Source organism: Dreissena polymorpha, chromosome 8 (genome assembly GCF_020536995.1).
Source record: "Dreissena polymorpha isolate Duluth1 chromosome 8, UMN_Dpol_1.0, whole genome shotgun sequence".
Taxonomy (NCBI): domain Eukaryota; kingdom Metazoa; phylum Mollusca; class Bivalvia; order Myida; family Dreissenidae; genus Dreissena; species Dreissena polymorpha.
In genome coordinates this window covers 92,600,159-92,610,991 of record NC_068362.1, presented here as the reverse complement: position 1 = coordinate 92,610,991, position 10,833 = coordinate 92,600,159, and the positions used below count along the sequence as shown (strand labels likewise).

The 10,833-nt window shown below is 34.8% G+C and overlaps 1 protein-coding gene across 1 annotated transcript; it reads left to right on the top strand.

Moving 5' to 3' along the window:
• The first annotated feature begins 347 nt into the window (after window positions 1-347).
• Window positions 348-2,373, top strand: LOC127843173 (uncharacterized). Its single transcript, XM_052373029.1, has 4 exons — window positions 348-487; window positions 1,613-1,654; window positions 1,880-1,954; window positions 2,195-2,373. Exons 1-4 carry the CDS (start codon window positions 399-401, stop codon window positions 2,298-2,300), a joined length of 312 nt encoding a protein of 103 aa, XP_052228989.1. The 5' UTR covers window positions 348-398; the 3' UTR covers window positions 2,301-2,373.
• Window positions 2,374-10,833: the final 8,460 nt, after the last annotated feature.

Here is a 10,833-nt window from a genome sequence, read left to right as displayed (position 1 = left end):
TTGTCAAAATAATATTTTTTATAAAATGGCAATAAATAATATATAGGCATTTCTTTGTGACCATAATTCAAAAAAGCTTAATAGAACTGTTAAATTTTAACAATAATAACAATGAACTCATTTTGCTGTTCATTTTTGTTATTGTTATGTATGTTTGCCACTAGTATATTACAATTTTTGTGTTCACAGACAATTCAATATTTTTCTTCCAATACACAAAGGATCACAGGCTATATTAAAGTTCACTCCTGATGGTGCACCTGTCAAAGTATCACTTAGTAGTGTTTATTTTTTGCTTCTTATTACGTTTTGTTGAGTGCATATAATTGTATAGTACTTAAAATATTACAGGCAGTCCTCCGTTTAATTAAAAATGCACATTCCTCACTGAGGCTGTGATGAACGTGATCGGAAAAGAGGGAGTGGACATAATGGGTATTGGACCCAGCAGCCTAGACACCTCTATTTTGCAATTGACCGATAAGCGGTAATTTGTTTAAAGTAACATTAAAATGCATACAAAAAGTAGAACATTTACTCTTACAATAAGTTCGATCAGAGACGTATTGACATATTGTCAATTTAGCATACCATTATTGAATTGCTTTGATGTTAGCCTTAAAATAAGCTATAATAATTTTTTGTAAATACAGTATATACATGATATTTGTTTAATATAAATACAAGTGTTAATAACAAAATTAGTACTGTTGTCTTGTGTTTGAACAATTTATTTGTTTTGTTTTTAAATTCATTAATTTAAAATAAATAAATTATGACAGTGATTTATTCAACATATATGCATAACCACAAATGATGTAATTACTTAATAAATGGAACAATTAAGACAACCAATACACTTCAATTTACAACTAAGAGTATCTCTTATCTAAACATGTCAACAGGTAAAGTAATGAACGTGCATGTTAAACACAATATTTTGACAATTTATATACAAGTAACAATTGCATAAATAAACAATTACAATGTAACAACAAATGTGAATTAATGAAAACATTTATGTTGATTAAAAAAAACAACATATTGTCAATATGCTTACAGTGATGTTAATCAGCAAGATGCTGAAAACAACATGACCATGTGTACCTCAAGGTTATCATTCAAATACAAAATTGATGATAGCTTGAAAAATTAATCAAGAGATGTGTTTGTCAGAAACACAATGCCCCCATGATTTACCATGCATGTGTATCGCATGGAGCTGCTCATTTCGAGTGGTGACAAGTCAATATTCAAATAATTAAACAAGTTTATGTGTAATATTATTACTTCGAACATTGCTGAATGATTCTGACAAATTAATATGGTCCTTGCAAGGATCACCACTCAAAATGAGCACCTCAATGAGATACACATGCATGGTAAATATCAAGTTGCTATGTTCAATATTGCAAAAGTTATCAAACTTTACCCAAGGTTAAAGTTTTGGGACAGAATGACAGACGGACAGGACAAAAACAATATACCCCCGATCTATCGATCCGGGGCCATACAAAATGAAATAATGCACAAATGATTTTTGTACATGTTTAAACGTGAAATTACATTTTGAATAGGTCTATAATTGATATTTAATATTATTTAATTTTAGTGCTGCGATGTCAAAATCAGTTTCCTTTAATCAGAAAAGAAGGTGAGGCATAAATTATGAAAACATTATTATTGCAATTAACTTACATGCAATTTCATGAACAGGCATTGTATATATATACATGTACATGCATATAATTTGCAAAAAAAAACACTCGCTATCAGACAAATGCATTATTTACATTTTAATAGTATACAAACATATCTTGAATATCAAATATTGTAACGGTAAATACATCTGACTTTAGACATGATGCACTTATTTCAGATATACACCATCGATGGCTGAGAATGGCTCTAGAAGCTCAACTATTTTTCCTCCAGACAAACCATCACCTTCATGGTATGTATGTTATGTATTTTCAAATATAATAAATTAGTATACACAAGGATCTAGATAACAGAAACATGTGCATAATATGGGTGACTGAACCTGGAGTGTTATCATTTGACTGAACCTGAAGTGTTATCATTATTTACCATTTTTCATTATACAAAAAAAGAAGCCATTAAAATATTTACTGTTTTTTAAAATGAAATAAAAATTGAATAATAATACCATGTTTTTAAAATACTCTTTTAGTTGCAGTCATTGCAGTCTATATGAACTTAATGCCTTGAAGAAGAGGAAGCTGGAGCTTCAAATACAATTGTTTGAGGCCCAGTTGGCGCGATTTGATGAGGAATAGATTATTTTGTTATTTGTTATTATTTTGTTATGAAGATAAAGTTTAGTTATATTAAAGAGTTACATGAAATTCATCTACATTGTGTATTTCTTATGATTTTTGGAAAAATTGTATACAGTAACTTTAGTAAGTTTAAAATGCTCTAAAAGCTAAAATAGTTTCAATTAAAAATGCAAGTCATTTGCATTAACAGCTCTGAAGACATGACTTATTATATGTGTCGTCGGCGTTTATGCAAATTAGGCGTAATTTTCCCGACAGTTCATACACCGATGAAATGCAGAAAAATGCTATTCAATTCTTAAATAAACTGTTTGGGCACATTAACACAAGCAGGTGAAGACGAATATGCATGCGTACATGTATATACATGAGTAGTTCACATCAACACAAACATGAGTTTGAATTTTGTAATATCATAATTGAAATAGACAATTTGTACATATACATACAATCTGGAAAAAAAAACCGAAGTGAGTTCAAGAACCATGTAACCGTAGTGCCTGCAAAGTTAGCAGATAAACATGCAGTTATGGTAGCGCACCTCTAATGGGCACATATCCAAATATAATCTAATTAAGTATTTTCTTAATCAGCATCATTTAACTGAACTACATGCAAATTTGTAGGTAGGCTTTCCATGCTTTTTAAAAAAATATACCGTTTTTTTTCAAAACCACCCCTCGCTCGGCTTTTGTCCAGTTTATTTTCACCCCTGGGGTATATAAAAGTTCCATAATTCATTCAAATGTCCAAATATGGGCATGCAGTTGGTGTGTACAGATGCTGTGAAGGTGTTTAAAGTTTAAACAAGATGAAAAAAGTATTCTTTTACAGACATTTATTTTTTACAAATTTTTATCTATGGAAGAGCGTCATGAAATGTAAGTGATTTCAGCCAAGTAAAAATTGGGTCGGTTAAAAACAAAGTGTCATAAAATTCAAAATAGTATCATTTAAGTCATATTTTAAACTTAGTTTTTATAGAAACACTATATACAGCAAAACTACCAAGAACTAGACAGATTTACCGTTTACTTTTTGAAATAAAAATAAAAATGCAACATGCATGGTTCGTATTTTCAACAGTAAATCACCCAATTTCGCCATAACGTTGTTTTAATTTTAATAATTGAAGAATGTGCATAAAAATTGCAACATATTTAACAATAAATATAGCTTATATGCCATATTAAATCAAATTACGTTAGAAAATAAATAAAACGCGTCGCAAAAAAGTATACGTCGTCGGCAGGATTCGAACCTACGCGGGAATATCCCAAAAGATTTCTAGTCTATCGCCTTAACCACTAGGCTACGGCACCTAATAGTAGGCTCTTCAACCTTCGAAGAAATCGCGGGAAATCATTAGAGGTGCACTACCTTAACTTAAGAATAAAACGCATTTAAACATCCAGTCAAACTTTCTGTCTTTGCTAGTGACAAACTACAACTGCGATTCTCAGAACCACAAATATTGCAACTTGTTTTGTGACGTAGGCAAAACAACACGTTTGTGATTGTCGTTAATCGGCAGCGGGGAACCACACGACCGTTGCCGGTTCCGTGTCAAGATTTGATGCGTAAGTCAGCCGGTAAAATTTGGTGTGGTCCGATAAAAAAATTCAAGTTCTGGGACCTCGTGTCCTTTAAGATTGTTTGTCGTTCGCCTGGGTTGGGAATCACATCGGGAATTTCGGTAACCGCTCCACGTCAGAGAGCGTGTATTACTAAAACGAAATACCCGATATAAAACGCTATTTCGTGTCAAATAAACATGGAAAAAAATGTTCTGTAAATAATCCCGTAAATGACATCCGTTAATACCAATGTAGAAGTGTTCGTTATTACTTTAAAGGGATCTTTTCACGCTTTGGTAAATTGACAAAATTGAAAAAAGTTGTTTCAGATTCGCAAATTTTCGTTTTAGTTATGATATTTATGAGGAAACAGTAATACTGGACATTTACCATGGTCTAATATAGCCATTATATGCATCTTTTGACGATTTTAAAACCTAAAAATTATAAAGCGTTGCAACGCGAAACGATTGAATAATTTGGAGAGTTCTGTTTTTGTCGTTAAATTTTGTGAAACTACGAAGATTGCTTATATAAGGTATAAAATACTTCAAGTATATGTACTCGGCGGAATAGCTCAGAAGGCTAAAGCGTTTTTACTTCAGTTCTCTGGCGGACTCCAGGGGTCACCGGGCATTGTTCTTTTCCTTTTTTTTTATTTTATTCTTGATTTTTTACTGGAGCTTTTACGATCCAATGTTTACATTTATCGATATAAAGCATTTAATGAATAAGTTAAAAAATGCCAAAATTTGTGAAAAGGCCCCTTTAACAACCATTCGACCCAGTAACATTGATAATTGCGGAAAGCGCGCAAGAGTCTTAGAGCGTGTTTAACTAACAGCAATACCCGTTATAGATAGCTTATGCTATGCAATATATAAACACTTTTTTTGCATGTTCATAATAAATACTTGACACATAACTCTTTCACCAGTGCGATAGGGGATGAAAAAAGCCCATCAAAATAATGTAAAATTCCGCGTATTCTATAATCATAGACGCCATAGACGTGTTAGCTTGTCTAGGCTTTCTAAAAACAAGGAAACGTGATTAAGTGGGCGGAGTGATCGTCTTCCAGGCGAGATTTCAATTCTTCTTCACAAAAATGATTTGAATGGTCACCTTGCAACACACACTTAATGCTGCTTAATAATTGGCTTGTTTTAGCATTAATCCATTATGTGTGTAATTACATATTTATTTATATTTTGCATCGTTCGATCGCATTTATAGTTTTGTAGTTAAAAAAAAATATGAACAAAGGAATAAAATGATATATTATTAGTTTTTCGGCGTATCTGTCTTACCCTGCTTTACAACTTAAATAAACTTTATCAACAGCCTATAACATGGTGGGGAAATTTCACAGCAGTACACCTGCAGGAATAAATCCGAATATTCCATTAGCTGATTTGAGAGAAATACCCCAAAACAGAGGCCTTATCACTGCCTCTTTGTACAGCGTATAGGACGTAAACTGTTAAGTATAGGGAAATCCGGACCATTTGCTGCACGTTTATACGACACATAGACACATATTTTGCACAGTTAAAATACAGAATTATTTTCCAGAATTTCAAGGTCAGTGTTCGGTCAGTGAACTGTCAGGAGAGGAACGAATGACTTTTCGATACAGCCATTATGTTGATAACACCGTATTGCTTTCAATATATAAAAATCACTAATTTATGGGAACTAACCATCGGTATGCGCCTCTTATCGGCCTTGTGAGAAAACACTATCGAAAAAGTATGGGGTCGTGATGAGAGGGAAATCGTTTAATTATCTTATCACACATTTGTGACGTAGACGGCAAGTCTGTCTGGAAATCGTTCATGAAAGCCAAAATAGGCTACCGACAATTTGCTATAATAACAAAGTTTTTCTTCAATTTTCTATCGAAAAGTATCGTGGTTATATGTTCTTTTCACAAGACGCCATGAGATTGTTAAAGACCGCGTCATGTGAAAATTCGTCTTATGCTTTATGCGGCCAGCGTAGTTCGAGCAAATCTTGCGCATCCGCGTTGTAGATAATAGCGATGTTCCTAAAGCTCCTTACAAGGTATAGATCCAGTCGCATGTAACAAACAACAGCAACGTGTGTCACAATGTGGTAAACCATGTTTTTGTCTGGTACTAGATTTTTCAGGAGCCCGTCTTACTAAGTATCGTCTGACGCATCAAACTTACGATACAAATTTTGAAGATAAGTTGTTTTAAAGTAACACAAGCAACTAGTTTCTTTCGGTTATTCAAATAATGTACATGGTATCTGCAACACTAAAATGCAGTCGAGGCCGGTTTATTCTCAATATATTATCATACGAACTCATACACTTTCATCATAAAACAAACGAAATTGACTTTGTTCATGCAATTAATTTATTGCCATAAACAACAATGTGAGAATGTGATTATTCGAGTAAAATATCGGACATTAATTCTTAAAAAAAAATCATAACATGCTGACGGCACGCCGCGTGCTTGGTATCGATTGGCCCACATACCATATCGGGCAAATAAATAAAGCTGAAACTTCTATCTGCCCTGGGAAACCTTTGCGGGGACAAGCATCTGTAAATGAGAAGGGTCTGGCCTATGAAGCCCCTCTGAAACGTATACTCATTTTCTACATTAACATAGGTGTCTGATGATGATGATGAAGCACTAAGTGACGCGCTGCACCAAATGTCGCCGCTTAATGTAGACGCCTGGTTATCGATGGCGGAAGTGAAATCATCCCATATAGCGGCGACATTGCTACTGCTGCATAATTGAAAGGAATTCGTGCCTTTGAGCTGACTGGAGATTGTTACAATCCTGATGGCATATTTGTACGTTACACTGAGCATACCCACTGGCGTGAGAGGCACCGGATTGTAGTCGATATCTGGTCCGCGGGGGTTGATGCCGGCGACGACCACGAACCTCTCACCAATCCCGATACTGAACGGACCATGTGCTTTCATGTATCCGCCTTGAAGGGACACATATATGCTCTCAGCCAGAAGCTTTTCATTGATGTTATACTTGCTGCGAAGTATTCTCTGTAATGTGTGTGCATCCATTGTGTACCTGAAATACACACATTTATTATGCATTGAAGTATTTACATTAACTTTATATTTAACGAAATATATGGCAATACATATCAGGACATTAACATTAAAACCATTAAATCTTATATCAACGCTTTTGATCGGAATCTCATTATCAAGTATAGCGACAATATTATTATAATAGAGATGAATATGGTAGCGACGATGATAGGGATGAAGATGATAGCGATGATGATTGAGATGAAGATGGTAGCGATGATGATATAGATGAAGATGGTAGCGATAATGATAGAGATGAATATGGAAGCGACAGGCATAGTGATGAAGATGAAAGCGTAATGATGGAGATGACGACGGTGGCGATGATGACAGAATAGACGATAGTAGGGATAATAGTTTAGATGAGGATATAGATTGTAGTGATGGCGAAAGAGCTATAGATGGTGGCGATAATGATAGAGGTTAAGATGGTAGAGATGATGATTGGGATGAAGATAATAGCAATGAGGATATAGATTAATATGGTAGCGATGATGATATAGATGAAGACGGTAACGATGATGATAGAGATGAAGATGGTAGCAATGGTGATAAAGGTGATGATAGAGATGAAGATAGTTGCGATGGCGTAAGAGACGAATATGGTGGCGATGATGATAGTAATGAGATGGTGGTGATGATGATTGTAGCGATGATTATATAAATGAAGACGGTAACGATGATGATAGAGATGGATATGATAGCGATGACGACAGAGATAACGATGGTAGCGATGATGATAGAGATCACGATGGCAACGAGGATGACAGAGAAGGGTATAATAGCAATGATGATAGAGATTAAGATGGTAGATAGTGATTGATATGAAGACGGTTGCGATGATGATAGAGAGGTAGATGATTGTGAAGGTTATAGAGCTTTAAAATTAAAAAAAGTTACATAACTTTTGCGTTTTTCAATATGACTTTTGTAAGTTGACTGTAAAATTTGAATTGTAACGATATTTATGCAATATTTTGATGATTAAATTTGAATGATTTGCTGGGTTCTATCATTCCTTTATTAAGGGAAGTAATAAGCTAAATTTTACTTCCCGTATAAAATATTGCGTTCATTTTACTTTAATATTTTAAATATATTTATTATGAATAATTGCATAAAAAATGTATATAAAATTGTTCGCTGTTAAACATTCCGTTTTTTATTAAGTAATACTATTAACGTCTTTTGAAGGGCTATAATAAGGGAGGTAATTTTATTTTTAAAGATCACAGTATACACAGAATTTGCCGGGGTGTGCAATGCTCTCTAAAAAGGGCATTAATTCGAAGACAAAATTGCATGACTGTACTGTATGTGCACTTGCTACGATGTTATTCATAGATATTTCTTTGTGCATGTGGTAGTTAAAACATGGCTGCGTATTACATATTCACAAATCAAAACACAATTGAAAAGATCTGTCCTGACCTCAACGTAATAAGATGGAAGTTCCGAATGAACAAAACGGATTCGTCATATTTCCGCACTTAACGCACGCGCGTCCCATAAGACGCATATTCTCACCATGCGAAAACGATTCCAATTATTTGAAAAGCCGGAAAACAGGCAACTCGGACTCCCGGAAGTCGACGGTCCGTCGTGAGCCTAGTTCCAGATAAAACCTGTCACGTGATATGATACATGAAATCTGGTTGGTTGTCCAGAGTTCTTCTGAGCAGTTAAAACAGTTTTACAGTTCGGTACGATACACATTTAAGCGGCGCTCTGGAGAAAGAAATGTACTTTAAGAATGTGCTTAAATTGGAGTCCGAGATTAGCCTAGAAGTCTGCAAAGGCTTATTGGGGACGAAACTTTCGGTATTAGCTGGATTGTCGTTTAGAAGATACTGACTTCAACGATAAGTACCATGACAGCGCAAGGTGTCGTCTCTGACTAGGCTGCTAGAACTGCTCAGGCTAATCATTTAAGACACTGCGCACAAGCATTAATCCCCGCTTTCCCAGAGAACAGATCAAATGTATGTATGTCATATGAATAAATCTCGGTTTTCCCAGAGCGCCGCTCAAATTTGTTACATGCATTAAGCCTCGTTTTCAAAAAACGTCGCTCAAATATGTCACATTAATTAAACAAAAATAGAATTTTACCAGAATATTAAGCAGGGCGATATAATCCCATTATGCCTTGAAGATAATGCAACAAGAACACAATATATTTATTTTGATGCTATCGTTAACCAAAAATTCACATGGACTATATTGTACCACACAAATAAAAACGCGCATGTTGTATCTCGTTAAATTCATGTTACCAAACAACATCGTGCGTTAAAATTGTTAATTTTAGTTTACACAATGTTTTACAAAATATGCGTTAAATTTGAGTGTTTATGGGGCTTTAAACATACGATCTACGTCAGCCATTTTGACGTTTTAATGATGTCGTGTCACATTTCGAACTGTATTTGGCTCAACTGGAATACAAAAGCGATATAGCACACCTGCACCCGATTGTATAAACAGTTAAACCGGCGGTTAACCACATACCGGCGGTTAAAAGTCGGTAACATGTTGGTTACTGGCCGGTAAGCGTTTGTATAAAATTTGGTTAGTTATACCGATCGTTTAAAACCCAGTTAAAACATACCCTGCTTCCCTAGGTGGGTAAGTACAAGTAACCGCGAGGTTACTTACACAAAATGGCCGCGGCGCGCGACACTATAAAAGCTTATCATCGACGACCTTCACAATTTCGACGAGTAAACAACACATTGCAGCGACTGACACTTTATTTGACTTAATTTACAGGGCAATACGATTTCCGACTTCGGACGACGAATTTAAGGACGCACAGAACGTGTTTCTTATATTCTGTTATGGGTATGCCGTGTGTGATCCGATGCATCAATGGCGCCCATGTTAAAATCATTTCTCCGAGAACAGTGAACAACAAAAGTACAAACAAAAAACAAAACACGTTCAAACTAGTATCTTACCTTTAAATCCATAAATAATCCATTTAATTCAATAATTGACGAGTTTGCATCTAGGGTCTTTGATAATTATTTTAGCATAGTTAAATAAAGACCCTTATGCCATCATATCATTATATTCAAATGAGAATGATAAACTTTCTTCTTCGTCACACGCTACGTCATGTACTATATTTACATCACTGCTGTTAAAATGAACCGGAGCAGTTTATCAAATGTGTCGTGTTTTGAGAAAAATGGGCATAATGCATGTGCTTAAAGTGTCGTCCCATATTAGCCTGTGCAGTTCGCACAGGCTTATCAGGGACGACACTTTCCGCTTTTATGACATTTTTTGTTAAAATGAAGTCCCTTCTTAGCAAAAATCAATTTTTGACGGAAAGTGTCGTCCCTGATTAGCCTGTGCGAACTTAACAAGCTAATCTGGGACGACACTACGCACATGCATTATGCCCAGTTTTCTCAGAACACGACACAAATAATAGCCGTTGGTGAACTCGGTTGCATTTGCAGATTTCTGCATACAAAGATATATTTAAACTTGAACAATGTTTTATTTGCCTATGGTAAATTCCCTTATTGTACAAGAAAGTAAGTAAGTTTATTGCAAACATAAGTCAAATTAGAAGAATAGTCTAGCATGTTACGACGACCATGTATAATTTTTATGTTACATCTAGAACAACTAAAAGAATAGACGTCTTTGTAAGCACTCTCTTGCACTTTGGAGGCACTAGGGATTCCGCTAAATGATGCAAATCCAGACATCATTATCAATTTGTCCCTGTTCTATTTGATGAACTCATAGTTAAAATTTATACTTTATTTTATTGTGAATTCATTTGTAAATGAATTTGATAAAAAAAAAATACATGTCACTGTTTATAAGCGTG